Source organism: Pantherophis guttatus, chromosome 3 (assembly GCF_059756535.1).
Source record: "Pantherophis guttatus breed Tessera chromosome 3, ASM5975653v1, whole genome shotgun sequence".
NCBI lineage: Eukaryota > Metazoa > Chordata > Lepidosauria > Squamata > Colubridae > Pantherophis > Pantherophis guttatus.
Window position 1 is genome coordinate 142,582,299 of NC_142065.1, and position 16,067 is coordinate 142,598,365.

At 45.0% G+C, this 16,067-nt stretch overlaps 1 protein-coding gene across 1 annotated transcript; it reads left to right on the top strand.

The window, feature by feature from the left end:
* Positions 1–3,811: 3,811 nt before the first annotated feature.
* LOC148114850 (leukocyte elastase inhibitor-like) lies at positions 3,812–10,297 on the top strand. Its single transcript, XM_087890275.1, has 7 exons — positions 3,812–4,298; positions 4,430–4,613; positions 6,123–6,260; positions 7,488–7,605; positions 7,949–8,091; positions 8,655–8,822; positions 9,535–10,297. Exons 2-7 carry the CDS (start codon positions 4,446–4,448, stop codon positions 9,940–9,942), a joined length of 1,143 nt encoding a protein of 380 aa, XP_087746401.1. The 5' UTR covers positions 3,812–4,298; positions 4,430–4,445; the 3' UTR covers positions 9,943–10,297.
* The last annotated feature ends 5,770 nt before the right edge of the window (positions 10,298–16,067 follow it).

Sequence of the window (16,067 nt, forward strand, 5' to 3'; positions counted from 1 at the left end):
ACGCAGTGTCAATATCCCTCCATCCTTACTGTGTTTGTAGACTGCCATTCTTACCTCCTGCTTCAGGCTGCTGCTGCTGCTGTGCTCGCTCTCCTTGGCCAGGTTGCTCATGGTGGGTGTGGGAGGGCAAAATGTGGATCAGAAGGAGGCCCATTCCCTCTCCCTGAGAGGAGACCCAGCTTTGTAACCTAGGCATCCTCAGCGAGAGGATGGGAGACCATCAGAAGGCCACGGGGAGGGGATGGCGAAAAGGCAGCAAGTGCTGGTGCCCAAGTTCTAACACAGGACTTCCTTCAGACCCTCCTTCCCTCTCCTTCCTTCCTACTTTCCTTCCTTCCCTGCTTCTCGTTCCTATCCCCTTCCTTCCTTGCTTCCTTCATGCTCAGGGAGGGACAAGGGGAGGGGGAGAAAACGGCAGCACTGCTGGTGACTCTGCCACCAGTGGCCGTGGCTTTTCCATTTGTGGTTGGTCCTGGTAAAAGGTAAGCACTTGCATGCTGCAAGGCTGGGACAGTACTGATCTACAACTTGGTGGTGGCCATCTGGGCTGGAATGGGTCAGCCTTAGATCCGTGGGGTTGCCCTGGAGCCAGTGAGGCGCTGCCCCTGCCACTTCAGGCCTATCCCCTGGGTGTGCGCACAGGAAGTGATGAACGCACAGGAGCTGGAGTCCTGGGTGAAAGGGAAGCGCTCAGAACACAATCAGCCTGAGGGGCAAGACAGTCACCAGGCACACCCAGAGGGCGGGGCAGCAAATGCCCCCTCACTGCCTCCAGGGCAGCCCCACGGATCTAAGGCTGACCGTGTCCCAGCCCGGATGGCTGCCACCAAGTTGTGATATTTCAGTTTTTCCGCCTGATAAATTTACAGACATTTCTAAAATGCTCTTTGCGCTTTGTCATTACAGGGTACTGAATGTAGATTAATGAGGAGAAAATGAATCTAGAATCAGGCTGAAGCGTAACAAAATTGACAAAAGTGAAGGGGCTCTGAATATGTTCTGACAGCACTGTAGATAATACTTATAATTGTAGTGAACATACACCCTTTGTTATAAAGGATAGCAATCCTTTAGATTTAATTATTTAATTATTTTGTTCTTGAATTTTCCTCTGTAAAACAAAGATATAAAAAAATATTGCTATTTTTAATCAGTGGTGAAATCTAATATTTGTTACTACCGGTTCTGTGGGCGTGGCTTGGGGGGGTAATGTGATGGTGGGCGTGGCCAATTTTTTTTTTTTTACTTTTAAAACCATTTTTTCTACAACCTCTTTGGCAAAGAGTTGTAAAAAATGCTTTCAAAAGGCTCTGACGATCCCAGCTGAGTTGCCTGATCAGCAGAGGCTTTTTTTTTTACTTTTAAAAGCATTTTTTGGCCAAAGAGCTTGTCGAAAAAATGCTTTTAAAACTAAAAAAAAAAAACCTCTGATGATTGTGCGGCTCAGCTGGGCATGTGGGGGGGCAGGGATTTTTGGTACCGGTTCTTCGAATCACCCGCCTCCATCGCTACCGGATCGGCCGATCCGGTCCGAACTGGGAGCATTTCACACCCGTTTTTAATCCTTGTGAACTTCCTTCAGATTTGCCCCTTTTTTCTGTTTGCCCTTTTATTTTTTCCAATAAATAAAGTGATTACTGTATTTACATTCCATTTCTCTGGCAGGTGGTTGAGAAGCAACCCAAATTTTCTGAAAATATACTGGGGGTGGGGTATGTTTTCCCTAACAACAAGAGAATAACAGAATTGGAAGGGACCTAGTAGGTCATCTAGTCCAACCCCCCACCCAAGCTGGAGACCCTACACCATTTCTGGCAGATGGTAGTCCAGCCGCTCGCGCTTCAGCGCTTTGACTCCCAGGGACAGTATGGAGTCCTTCAGTCAGTTAGCTTGGCCGCCTGTTAGCACAGAGAAGCACCTGGGGTCAACCCTAGCTTTCCTGTCCATTGGAGCTAGAAGTCTCAAATGTGGCCGAGTGAACGTTTCTCTTGTAGCCAGCCCAGGTGCTAGATCGGCCCTCTGCAAACTCTCGTCTCTCGAGGAGCGCTCCCTGAAGCAGCAGAAGTAATTTTGGCCAGGCTGTTCGAGAGACGAGAGTTTGCAGAGGGCCGATCTAGTGTCTGCAATGGCCAGCAAAGCTAAGGTTGACTCTGGCTGCCTCTCTCTGCTTAGTACTTCCCAGACGTGGTTTATCACTCCAAGCCCCAAGCAGGAGGAGACAAGGGCTGCCTTGGCACCACCAGCTGGCGCAAATATACCACGGTGAAGGTGGAATCTGATGCCGCACAAATGCAAGTAGCGCTTCACTCCCATACCTTCCAGCCATCGCTACTGCCGCTTCGGCCCACTTGGGCCACCACCACCCCCTGCCGCAACAGCACCATTACCTCGTTCCATTGCGCCACCTGCAAAGTTGCACATTGCACATGCCACCGCCTATGGCGGAGATTTCCAGCCCCACCATGGGGAGCAGGCAGCTCCCCTGAAGGCCGGTGCATCCGGATGGAGGAGCTGCTTCAGGATGACCAAAGCGCCAGTCCTGTCACGACTACAGCTCTAGAATATGGGACCGACTTTCCCACCAACGTCAGCAAGCCACCATCTGCCTGTCTTCATTTTCCTTCACTCAGATTGACTAAGCTTCTGGAGAGGAAGAAGTTTCCAGGCTGTGTGCCAGGACCAGGCACTTTCTCTTGGGCCTCCCACCCAGAGGCCTCGCAGAAGCAGACTGGCCCGAAAGGCAGCTGAGCCTTCCCTCCCCCCCCCAATGGTCTGCGGGATTTAAAATTATCAATTTGGTGGTCCCTGAGGTCCAAAAGGTAGGAGACCCCTGATCTAGGATCTTGGCTATTCCTGCCAACTTAGTATCATCTGCAATTTTGATAAGTTCCCCTTCTATTCCCTCATCTAAATTATTTATGAAGATATTGAAGAGTATTGGGCCTAAGACAGAACCTTGTTGTACCCCACTGCTTACTTCCCTCCATGTAGATGTAGTACCATTAAGGACTATGCATTGAGGACGGTTTGTCATCCAGTTACAAATCCATCTAATGGTCATGCTATCTATCTCACTTTTTTCTAGCTTAAGAAGAAGTCGGTTGTGGTCTACCTTGTTGAATGCCTTGCTGAAGTCTTAAGTATACTATGTCCACAACATTTCTCTGGTCTACTAATTTAGTCACTTTGTCAAAGAATGAAATAAGATTGGTTTGGTGTGATCTGTTTTTAACAAACTGTGCTGACTTCTACTTATTACTTTACTCATTTCTAGATGTTCGCAGATGTTTTTTGATTATTTTTTTCCAGTGTCTTCCTGTATATTGATGTTAGGGGGATTGGTCTGTAGTTTCCTTGGTCTCTTTTTTCCCCTTGTTTGAAGATGGGAACCACATCGGCTCTTTTCCAGTCCTCTGATAGCTCCCCAATGATCCAGGATTTCTGAAAGATATGGTACAGTGGTTCTGATATGACATCTGCCAGCTCCTTTAGAACTCTAGGATGTAAACTGTCAGGTCCCGGTGATTTATATTCATTCAACATCAGACAGGTGTTCTCTAACCGTTTTTTTTTAATTTCTTTTCACTTTTATTTCTAGTCTATCTTTTGCAGCTATGTTTTTGGTAGGTGGGGCCAAACTTTCTTTTTGCATGAAGACGGATGCAAAGACTGAGTTAAGCAGCTCTGCTTTCTCTCTGCTGCCTGTTACTTCCTTTGCTGTTTCCTTGATTTATTTTTCTTGTTATTTATAGGTTGAAAGAAAGGTTAACAATTCTCTTTGACTTTTGTTTCAAAACGTTGTTCATTCTGAGCCTTTGCTTTCCTGGCTTCCTGAGAAGACCACATATATTGGAGCCTTTAAGAGCAAGTTCTCTTCTGTAGGTTTCTCAACCCCGTCTGGCTTCTGCTGCTACTTTCGGTTTTCCTTCCCTCTCCTCCCACCCCCACCCCCCCTTTCCCCCCTTTCCCCCCTCCTCCTCGCCTCTCCTCTCCCTCCCTTTCCGTTCAGGGAGCTTGTGCAGCTGTGGCGGGTGGGCTAAGGGGGTATATTGGAGGCATTATGCGGCTGTGAACAGATAGACAGCAACCCCACCCTTCCTCCTCCTCTCGCCCCTCGGAAGCCTTCCAACTCTCGAAGCCTGCCTGGTTCGGGGAAGGTCGGAGTCCCAGGGCGCTCCCGCCTCGCCAGTTCCAGAGGCCCCCCAGCGCTCCCTTCCTCGCACCCCCAAGACCCGGGATCTGCGCGGCTGTGGCTCTCTGCGCATCCACCAGCATCGGCGCTGGTCTCCTCTCGGCAGGTAAGGGCGGGTCGCTGGTTGCCGTCTAAAGCTTGCGCTTGCTCTCCGGTGTCCGTTGCTCGGGATTGGCGCTATGATTTTAAAGCTGCGTCAGATGTAATTTTCTTTCTTTCGTTTTCCTTGTTTTCAAGCTTTCCCTTCGTCACTATGGATAAACTGGCTAATGCAAACTCGCAGTTTGCTCTGGATCTTTTCCAAAAGTTGACGGAAGCCCACCCAACCGGCAACGTTTTCTTTTCTCCGCTCAGTGTATCCTCCGCCCTGGCCATGGTCGCCTTAGGGGCCCGCGGTAACACAGCCTCGGAACTCCTGAAGGTCAGCAGGTGTTTTTCTGACACGTTAGTATGGCTGCTAATATGAGGAAATGCGGCTCTTTTGTAAGGAGAGTGGAATTTTAAGTGCTGCGTATTGGAAAAACCGCCTCTAGTTTAGGGATGAATCATCTTCTTAAAATGTATTAAGTGAATCGCCAGCTTTAGTTAGGACTTCCAAAAAGTTAGTAAGAGACAGGATCAGTTTTACTACTGATCTGCTGAACAAAAAATTTTCAAGAGACTAAGGGTGATAGATAGATGATAAAGATAGATAGATAAGTGATAGAGATAGTTAGGTAGCTACTGTCATCAGCTAGCCAGATGATGGAGGGACGGACGGACGGAGGGAGGGATGGAGGGAGAGACAGAGAAATGATGGAGAGAGAAGGTAGGTAGGTAGGTAGGTAGGTAGGTAGGTAGATAGATAGATAGATAGATAGATAGATAGATAGATAGATAGATAGATAGAAGGTAGGTAGCCAATTTTCTATCACTAAAGTTGGCCTATTGATCAGAGGTCCTTGGAATTGTATTTTTTTACTGACAGGTTAGAGCAGGGATCCCCAAACTTGGCAGCTTTAAGACTTGTGGACTTTAACTCCCAGAATTCTCCAGCCAGCTATGAATTTTGGGAGTTGAAGTCCACAAGTCTTAAATCTGTCAAGTTTGAAGACCTCTGGGTTAGACTCTGAGAAAGTTTGAAAACCCTTGGTTTAGATTCTCCACACTTAATCCAACCTGTACGGAATAAGGATGTAAGAACAAAATTGATATACAAAAACATACAAAGAGGCAATGCTCTCTTTTTTTCGCTATGCCTCAAGCAAACTCAGCATATAGACTGATGTCATTGTCTGCTATGCTGAAATTTTCAAGCACCCAATTACAGTAGTAGGTTGTGATAAATGAAAGCAAAAGCTCCTTCCCCAAAAAGGTTTAGCCTCTATGGGGAATTAATATTTTGGTCTCCAAATGACAGAGTGTCAGCCCCTCATACTAAATGTGCAAATGGGAAAGAAATAAACATTTTCATGCTCTCCATTGCGTTCAAAGGAAATGTTGTCTACCCTCTTGCTATTCTTTATCAAAAAAACCATTTGTTATGAAAATCAGACTAATATTCAACTTTTTCCTTCTCCATATAAGTTTCTTTTGTGCTGTAGTCTACATGGATTCTGTACTTGATAACCGTAAGTAATTTTGAATGAAGTCACCTGTTTAGTCACTTTCCTAAAACAGAATATATGGTAAACACATTCAGGCTTTGATAAATCCCTAATTTTTCCTCGTATACGTATAACCCATTGTATTAATCTTAGATACTGTATGCGCCTCTTTTAAATTGAAACCTAAGTTTGCAGAGAGTGGTCCATTGTACTATTTGTTTATGTATGCTATCTACCTGCAAATCTGTAGATTTCTGAAATGTCTCCATTGTTCTTAGACAAAATTATTTTTGAACTAACCAGGTCTTATTGGTACTAAGTTAGGACTTATCTTTTCCATGCAGACACTTCATTTTGATGGAGTTGAAGACCTTCATTCAGTATTTCACACTCTCAATGCTAAAATTAACCGGAGCAATGCACCCTATATTCTGAAACTTGCTAATAGATTGTATGGAGAAAAAACTTTCAACTTTTTGTCTGTAAGTAGATTGCTAAATAAATAAACATCAATAATTAATGGACCATCAGAATGGCTTTATAGATCAATTTCAAATTTTATTAGTTTATGGCCGTGATGGCGAACCTATGGCACCGTGCCACAGGTGGCACGCAGTGCCCTTTCTGTGGGCACACGAGCTGTCGCCCCAGTTCAGCTCCACTGCGCTTGTGCACGCTCCTCCCACTGGCCAGTTAGTCATTGGGTCTCTCCCATGCATGCGTGAGGGGTAGGGCGTGTGCAGGGGGCCAGGCGTGCATGGGGGGGGCCATGTACGCATTGCATTTTGTGAGTCCAGCCGCACTTTGGGCACTCAGTCCGGAAAAGGTTAGTCACCACTGGCTTATGATACTCATCAAAACAGTTATCCTTTGTTTTAAGTAAATCCTTAATCTCTCTTAATTAGGTCTGCTATGGTCCGCCCAGCCCAAAGACAATACTGTGAGATCCACTCATATCCAGTCATTCATTTTCTTACACCTAATGGACAGAATCTAGCCAAATGAAGCTTATAACCATCTAACCTACTCTATCCTGAGAGATTCCAGGGTGTGGCTTCCCTGAACCTCTTCCCCCACCCCCCTCCATTTTGGGACTGCACAACCTCTTAATCTGGGTGTCTCTCTCTCTCTGGGAAAATTTCAGTGGTGAAATCCAAATTTTTTTACTACCAGTTCTGTGGCCATGGTGGGTATGACTTGGCGGGCATGGCAGGGGAAGGATACTGCAAAATCTCCATTCCCACCCCACTTTAGGGGAAGGATCCTGCAAAATCCGCATTCCCTCTCCACTCCTGGGGGAAGGATATTGCAAAATCTCCATTTCCACCCCACTCAGGGGCCAGCCAGTGGTGGTATTTGCCGGTTTTCCGAACTGCTCAAAATTTCCACTACCGGTTCTCTAGAATCTGTAAGAACCTGCTGGATTTCACCCCTAGAAAATTAGGTATTTTGTTAAAATTTCCCCACCTCACCTCTCACTGCTTCTCCAGGTACACATTCCATCACAGCTTTGAAATATGCAGTTTTATAGGTTCATTGAATCTCTAATTGATTGTGGATGATTTTATTCATTCATTCATTCATTCATTCATTCATTCATTTGTTAAATGAAAATGCTTCTCTTGTTGCTATCCATAATAATTCTATTTATTTTATAATGTTATAATTTATTTTAGCATTTATAAATATTATATGTCCCATTTTACTAGGATTTCTTGACTAGCACCCAGAATTTGTATGGAGCTGAATTATCCACAGTGGATTTCTCAAATGCTCCAGACAAGGCAAAAAAGGAAATTAACCAATGGGTTGAACAGCAAACTGAAGGTGGGATTTTTTTTTTTAAATAACAACTATAGTTTTATCTTTTCTTGGGTCTACATGATAATCAAACCCTTACTTTTATTTGCCATAACGCTGCCATAAAAGAATTGATAAAAGAGAAAGAAAATAATAGTTTGGAACACTTAATCTTACAGAATGGGTTCTTTTTGTATACTGTTTAATAAGAGATCCAGTTAGCAAGTTGAGAATAATTGCAGAGCAGAAATGTACATTTAACAAAATAAGAATAGAAAAGTGCATTTTCTATTAGTCTCGTTGATCTGGTGATATTATTTAGGCCTCAATTCCTGGCACAGCTAATTAACAGTGAAATTTCTCCATCAAGGTAAAATCCCAGAGTTGTTATCTGAAGGATCAATCAATCTAATGACTAAATTGATTTTGGTGAATGCTGTCTACTTTAAAGGCAACTGGGCAAAGGAATTTAAAGAAAAAAATACTGAAGACAAGCCTTTTAGATTAAATAAGGTAAAGGATTATTATTTTGGTCTATCTTCTGTAACAACAGCTTGTTGTTTAGGCACGTGTAGCAATAAGCAATTGTATGAAGCATCATCAAGCTCTTATGATAGCGCTGAAAACATAATTCTAATTTATCTGTAGTCATGTTTTTGAAGCCTTATATCAGTTCCTTTGAGCCTAATCTCTAGTTACAAATCTCAGCTTTCCCATAAGTTAAACCTAGTTCCATTCTGAAATACTTTACTGAAATTAGTGGGTCACCTCTCTATTTGCTCTAATACACAAAGGAAAGCAATAAAGCAGTTTTTATTTATTTTAATACTATAGGAAGGTTTTTCCCTTGATTTATTTTATAAATTGGTTAGATGTTCTGTTTATCCTTACCTGGAAATGAATTTCATTTAGTTTAAAAGAGTTGTATGATTCCAAAGAACAGCTATATATTAATACAGTTTTGCAAAGATCCACTTCCCAGAACTAGTTCTATCAACTTCAGCATATACATACAGAATCTTTATTTCTTTGTTGTTTGATAGACTCCTCACTGTAATATTCTTAATATAATGCAGAGAGAAAAGAAGAATGTGAAGATGATGTTTATGAAAGAGAAGCTTCCCATTGGTTATATCCCCGAATGCAAGTGTTGTGTGCTGGAACTGCCATACAAGGGAAAGGATCTTAGCATGATCATCCTTTTGCCTGACAACATTGAAGATAATTCCACAGGCCTAGAACAGGTGATTCTATTGTTTCCTGCTATTGCTATAAAATTATTGTCCTAAACAAAATTATTCTAAATATTACATGAATACTTGGTAGGACACCCATACACATAGACAAAGTTGTGGTTTATGTGATGCCTTGAGTGGCTCCACATATATCAGTTGGGTTCTGAAGAGAGGCTGCCTTATTTTGGGGATCTCCAGAAAATATTTAAGAGTTTTCTTCATTTTTGTACCAGACACTATGAATCCCTAACCATCTCAGGAGAAAGAGCTGAAAACAGATTAGATCTGAATTAGATTTAAATAGTATCTTAAATAGTAAACAGTAAGGTATCTATACAATAGACGCTTTTTATGTTATGTTTGGACAGGACAACCACGGTTTTGCTTGAAAATACTTTTTTAAAAAATCTATGTTTACTTCTAATAATGTTTATGCTATAAACTCTGCGTTAATTTTTTCCCATCTGAACATCTGTTAAAGCTGCAAATAGTTTAGCATGAGGCACCAACCCTCTTGCAATTAGTTCACTGCCATATTTTTATTGTTTCCCATAGAGAAAGACCATGTCTGGGATAGAGAAATTTGCTCTCTGACTCTGCAAATTCATTCATACTGAAGTGAGAGATGTTCTGTTTTTCAGCAAGGAGTTTCTTTGTGCTGAAATGGAAATATTGTGGCACAATGATGCAAATGATTACTTCTCTTTCTCTGCCTTTTTAGCTGGAGAAGCAGCTTACTTTGGAAAAACTGCAAGAATGGACCCAGCCAAAGAATATGAATTCTGGCGTGGATGTCAATGTACATCTACCTAAATTTCAGCTGGAAGAAAAATATGATCTTGAACCTTACTTTGCAGCATTGGGGCTAGTAGATGTGTTTGACAGTGGCAAAGCTGATTTGTCTGGAATGTCAGGAGCTCAGGATCTCCATGTGTCTAAAATTGTTCACAAGTCCTTTCTAGAAGTAAATGAAGCGGGCACTGAAGCAGCAGCAGCTACTGCTGCTATATATGTACCTTGTTGTCTGGTCATGGGGAAGGATTTTAATGCTGATCATCCTTTCCTATTTTTTATCCGTCATAATCCAACAAACACTATATTTTTCCTTGGTAGATTTGCCTCTCCATAAAGAGTATCGTAAATCATAAAACCAGCTTCCAGCCTCCTATAATATACACATTTCTCTGCGTGCTTGGGAGAATTGCCATGAACAAGTTGAGTTCCTCCAGATATTTTCCATCTTCAATTTTCTTGAACTCCTGAGTCTTTTAACAGGTTTTATGTGACACTTCGGTCTAAAGGGTAGCCATCTCTAATCTAGGACATTCAGGTGTGTTTGACTGCAGTTCCTTTAATTTCCAGCTAACTAGAAATTCTGGGGATTGTAGTTTGAGCTGTTTGGAAGCCATCAAGCAAAGGTATTTGTAAAATGAATAACACATGAATTACTGGAATAAAGTTGTCCTTCATTCAATATAATGTAAGAGCCTTTGGTCCAGACTCGTTTGTCCTTGAAAATCATTGATAATATAGAATTCAGAAAGTGACGTCTTTTTTGTTCTTGGAAATTCAAAGCCATTTGGCCCGTGCCTTAGTAAGTACCATGTTTCTCAGAAAATAAGACCGAGTCTTATTTTCTTTTAGGCTTGAAAATGAACACTTGGGCTTATTTTCGAGGGAGTCTTACTTTTTTTGAGGTGCAGAAGGCCAGACTCTGTGAGCTGGATGCTCCATGGATCAATGGTGGGTTGCCCCCGGTTCGCACCAGTTCTATAGAACCAGTAGTAAAACCGGCAGGAGGCTCCGCCTACCAACCCTGATGTCATCAAAATGCTTCTCCACATGCGCAGAAGAGCACACACGGCCCCATTGCAAACCGGTAGTAAAGGTAAGTAGAACCCACCTCTGCTGTGGATACACGGTTGCCTCCATTCCAAACCTTCAGTGTTTGGAATAGAGGCTTTTTGGCGAATGGGTAGAAAATGGGGGGGGGATTTTCCTGCCTGGCATCCTTTCCTCAGTCTGTGCTAAGCTTGAGGAATGGATGACAGGCAGGAAAATCCCTCCCCCTCAATTTTCTTCCCATTCGCCAAAATACATCCCACGAGCCTCCCAATAAGAGGGGAAAAGCAAAGGGGCTGGCCGCGAAGGTGCCGGCTTCAGGGAAGCGGCCCAATTAGTAGAAGCACTGCACCCAGAAAGAGAAGGGCAAAAGTGGTATTTGCGCTGCCCCAAGGGGCCAGTGGGCTGCAGCTGCAGCCGGACAATCCCCCCCCCACCCGCGCCGCCACTCCTGCTAGCCACGCCCATTCCCCCAGGCTTATTTTCAGGGTAAGGGTAATATTAGGCCCCTGCCCCAAAAAATAGGGTTGGGATTATTATTGGGGTGGTCGTGTTTTTGGAGGAACATGGTACCTTATGAGGAATTATGGTATAACTTTTCTTATCATTCAGTAAATGCAGAATTGTTTACATACGAATCACCACTGACCTCAATCTACTAATTTTTTGATATTTTTTGTCCAATTGTCTCTGCTCAGTAAATCTGAACTATATATTGTTAGGCATTGATTTTACTGAAGGTAGGTATTAGATAAAGAAATTATAATGTCAGTTTGAAGAGTTTTGTTTTTTTTAAATTTGATTTATATGCCGCCTTTCTCCGGAGACTCAGGGCGGCTTACAATGCTCTAAGCAATAGCCTTCATAGTTTTGTATATTTATACAAAGTCAGCTTATTGCCCCCACAAACTGGGTCCTCAATTTACCTACCTTAGAAAGGATGGAAGGCTGAGTCAACCTTGAGCCTGGTGAGAGTCAAACTTGCAGTAACTGCAGGCAGCTGGTGTTAATAACAGGGTGCTTTACTACCACTGTACTATCAAGCCTCTTTGGTTTGAAAGTTTGAAAGACTAGCTGTGAATATGAACAAAGACAAGTAGGAGTCCCTGTTCAAATTACATCTTGGGGGTAAAGGAGGCAGTGTCAATATCCTTCCATCCTTACTGTGTTTGTAGACTGCCATTCTTACCTCCTGCTTCAGGCTGCTGCTGCTGCTGTGCTCGCTCTCCTTGGCCAGGTTGCTCATGGTGGGTGTGCGAGGGCAAAATGTGGATCAGAAGGAGGCCCATTCCCTCTCCCTGAGAGGAGACCCAGCTTTGTAACCTAGGCATCCTCAGCGAGAGGATGGGAGACCATCAGAAGGCCACGGGGAGGGGATGGCGAAAAGGCAGCAAGTGCTGGTGCCCAAGTTCTAACACAGGACTTCCTTCAGACCCTCCTTCCCTCTCCTTCCCCTCTCCTTCCTTCCTACTTTCCTTCCTTCCCTGCTTCTCATTCCTATCCCCTTCCTTCCTTGCTTCCTTCATGCTCAGGGAGGGACAAGGGGAGGGGGAGAAAATGGCAGCACTGCTGGTGACTCTGCCACCAGTGGCCGTGGCTTTTCCATTTGTGGTTGGTCCTGGTAAAAGGTAAGCACTTGCATGCTGCAAGGCTGGGACAGTACTGATCTACAACTTAGTGGTGGCGATCTGGGCTGGAATGGGTCAGCCTTAGATCCGTGGGGTTGCCCTGGAGCCAGTGAGGCGCTGCCCCTGCCACTTCAGGCCTATCCCCTGGGTGTGTGCACAGGAAGTGATGAACGCACAGGAGCTGGAGTCCTGGGTGAAAGGGAAGCGCTCAGAACACAATCAGCCTGAGGGGCAAGACAGTCACCAGGCACACCCAGAGGGCGGGGCAGCAAATGCCCCCTCACTGCCTCCAGGGCAGCCCCACGGATCTAAGGCTGACCGTGTCCCAGCCCGGATGGCTGCCACCAAGTTGTGATATTTCAGTTTTTCCGTCTGATAAATTTACAGACATTTCTAAAATGCTCTTTGCGCTTTGTCATTACAGGGTACTGAATGTAGATTAATGAGGAGAAAATGAATCTAGAATCAGGCTGAAGCGTAACAAAATTGACAAAAGTGAAGGGGCTCTGAATATGTTCTGAAAGCACTGTAGATAATACTTATAATTGTAGTGAACATACACCCTTTGTTATAAAGGATAGCAATCCTTCAGATTTAGTTATTTATTTTGTTCTTGAATTTTCCTCTGTAAAACAAAGATATAAAAAAATATTACTATTTTTAATCAGTGGTGAAATCTAAAATTTATTACTACCAGTTCTGTGGGCGTGGCTTGGGGAGGGTAATGTGATGGTGGGCGTGGCCAATTTTTTTTTTTACTTTTACTTTTAAAACCATTTTTTCTACAACCTCTTTGGCAAAGAGTGTCGTAAAAGAGTTCCTATGTAGTGGCAGAGATGGAATGAGTGAGCCTACTAGTTGGCGTCCTGTTTAACAGACTCCAGAAATCTCGAGGGTTGCTGGATTTCGCGGCCTCTAGTAATGCGTTCCACCTTAGCCGGTGCCAGTCTTGCTTAGCTCTTGAAAGGGCTAGCTTGTATGCCTTCTTGGCCTCGAAATAAGCCGGGGGGGGGGGGCGTCAATGAACCTATTCGTTTGTGGGCAGAATATATAAATCTCATATGGTTCCTGGCTTGTTTGCATTGTGAGTTAAACCAAGGAGCTCCCTTCCTCCAGGAAACTCTACCAGGGATAAGGGTGGGGGGCTGAAAAGAGGCTATAAGACCGCTTAGACACTCAGTGAAGGCGGTCAGTAGCACACCAGGTGTGGCCTTGGTGCCGGTTAAGGCTGACAAGGTATTGGTTGCTTCTTGATGATAAAAGCGTGCGTGGAAAAGGGCCAGAGACTTTGACCATTTCGGCAACATTGGGGAGCCTCTGGGATTAGAGTCTATTGAGACAACGTGAGCGGGATGGCCTTGAGGTCTATATAGCCGTGCAACCATAATGAGAGGAAGGTGGTCACTGAAAATCCTGTCGTCTACTTTGAAGGAAGAAATGTATGGCCAAAGGGCTCTCAAAACCAAAGTATAGTCTATTGTGCTGTTGCCATTTTTGGCCAAGTGGGTAAATTCCCCAGAGACATCCGGGGCACATCTGCCATTAAGGAGGAAGAGGTCTAGTTTGACTGTGAGGAGAGCTAGACAGGTCCCCGCTTTGTCAACTTTCCGATCCTTGGAAACTCTCCCTTTCAGGGTATCCAGGGGATGGTCATACCTGGCCGGGCCTGTCCATCAGCGAAAGGCAACTAGGGTTTCCCAAGTCCCCGCAATGCGGGCGTTTAGATCCCCCGCCAGAAGAACCAGAGAATGAGGCAATCTAAGTATGATGGTAACGAGAAAGTCTTCCAGACCGGCCCACAGTTCATCCAAGTCCCGGTGAGAGCCCCCGGGAGGAAGGTAGACATTAAACACCAGGAGCGAGAGCTTTCTGATGGATATCAAATTTGCCTGGGCATAAGGGGAAGAGAGTCCACAAGAGCCACGTTTGCGTGCAAATCCAGGGAGATACCTGTTGCAAGGCCGCCCTTCGAACGACCACCAAGCAGTGAGGGATGGGCTGGCAGGGATATGATTTCAAAACCACATAGCGAAATGTCGTTGACCTCCGTTTCCTGAAATATGAGAATTTGAAAGTTTTTGAGGTAGTTCAAAAAGTCCGGGTCGGCATTTTTGGAAGCCCACCCTGCGATGTTTCAACTCATGATGGACCAAGGAAGAGTTGGAGAGTGGATCTTTGACTGTCATTTAGAAGCAGCAGGGGGCTGGTGGAGGGACCGGGGGACAGTTAGACCGAAAAAATCTGTTATCTTGCCTTGGTTTCCTTGCTTAGTTTTAGGGTCATTATTAGTTCTTGGAGAATTCTGAAGGGAAGCCAGATTTGGACTGAGGTTGTCGTCCTGGTCTCGATAGTGGCTTGAATGTCGTACAGGTAGAACTGTTGGGGGAGACAACTGTATGGTGTTGTTGTCATCAAAAGAAATGCAGCCGTTATGTGATTTGGTGATGATGATAGACGGGGAAAGAGGGGGAGCCCGAGGGGTCTGAAAGATCAAACCAGCCAGTTGCGGGGACTGAGTGTGTGGCATTTCGGGAGGCGAGATTCTCGGAGCAGAAGGGGAATGTTGTGTTCTGAGCATGCTCAAGAGAATTGGCCCCTGTTGGGATCCTTTGTAATGTTGGATGTTCCTATTGGTTAAGCCGTCTGACAGTTGGTATAAAAGAGCTGTCAGGCTGAGTTCGAGGTTTTTCGTATTGTACTTCTTCTGAATTGTGTTAGAGCTGTAGCTGTTTTTTTGGCTGCTTACCAATATACACTTACCTACGTGCCTGGGAAGCATCTGGCCCATGCAGACGCTCTGAGTCCTTGCCCCGTGACCACCTTCTTATGTGACCCAGCACCTGCTTCGGCTGTGTTTTTGATTGACAGTTCTTCTTTTGCCTTAACTGCTGCTGACATTGCCCGCCACTCCCTCGTGACCCTGAATTCTCTCAAGTCCTGGACTGGGTTAAAAGGGGGTGGCCTTCGGGGAAATTGGGGTCCCTCTGGCAACCGTATGTTTCCAGGAAACTGGAATTATCAGCCCGAGGGGGTTGTTTACTCTGGGGTCACCGGGTGGTAGTCCCACAGCCACTTCGAAAGACCGTCCTTGTCTCACTACACGCCGGTCACCCCGGTATTGTCCGGATGAAAGCTATGGGAAGGAGTTACGTCTGGTGGTCCGGCCTAGATAAAAGCATCACAGATTGGGTGGCCTCTTGTCAGCATTGTCAGGAGTCACGACCACTGCCCCCTAAAGAAAAAGCCCATGAGTGGGAGGAACCTATGGGTCCGTGGTCCCGCATACATTTAGATTTTGCTGGCCCTTTCCATGGGCAGATATTCTTAGTGGTCGTAGATGCGTATTCGAAATGGGTGGAATTGGTGCTAATGCACTCCACCACATCTGACGCTGTCATAAGGGTTTTGCGTGCACTTTTTGCCACACATGGGTTGCCCGACCTTCTGGTGTCGGATAATGGTCCTCAACTGACGGCATCAGTGTTCGAGCTGTTCCTGGCAAGGCTGGGCATTCGGCATTGCCTCATCTCGCCTTACCACCCAGCGGCCAACGGCCTTGCACAAAGGGCTGTTCGCTCAGCAAAGGATGCACTTGGCTGTATAGGCCCGGGTGCGTGGCCGGAGCGTTTGGTTGAGTATATGATAGTGCAGCACACGACACCCTGCCCGGTCACGAACCGGAGCCCCGCAGAGTTACTTATGGGCCGGCGTCTACGGACCGTTTTGGATCGCTTGCATCCTCTATATGCCCCTAGTAAACCTCTGGACTCCCATAGTACAACCA

Bases quoted from the DNA above. Each gene is read 5' to 3' on its own strand.
- LOC148114850 (XM_087890275.1), top strand. From the start codon at position 4,446: ATGGATAAACTGGCTAATGCAAACTCGCAGTTTGCTCTGGATCTTTTC. The intron at 4,614-6,122 runs GTCAGCAGGTGT...TTTTCCATGCAG, and splicing joins CAGCCTCGGAACTCCTGAAG to ACACTTCATTTTGATGGAGT. The intron at 8,092-8,654 runs GTAAAGGATTAT...AATATAATGCAG, and splicing joins AGCCTTTTAGATTAAATAAG to AGAGAAAAGAAGAATGTGAA.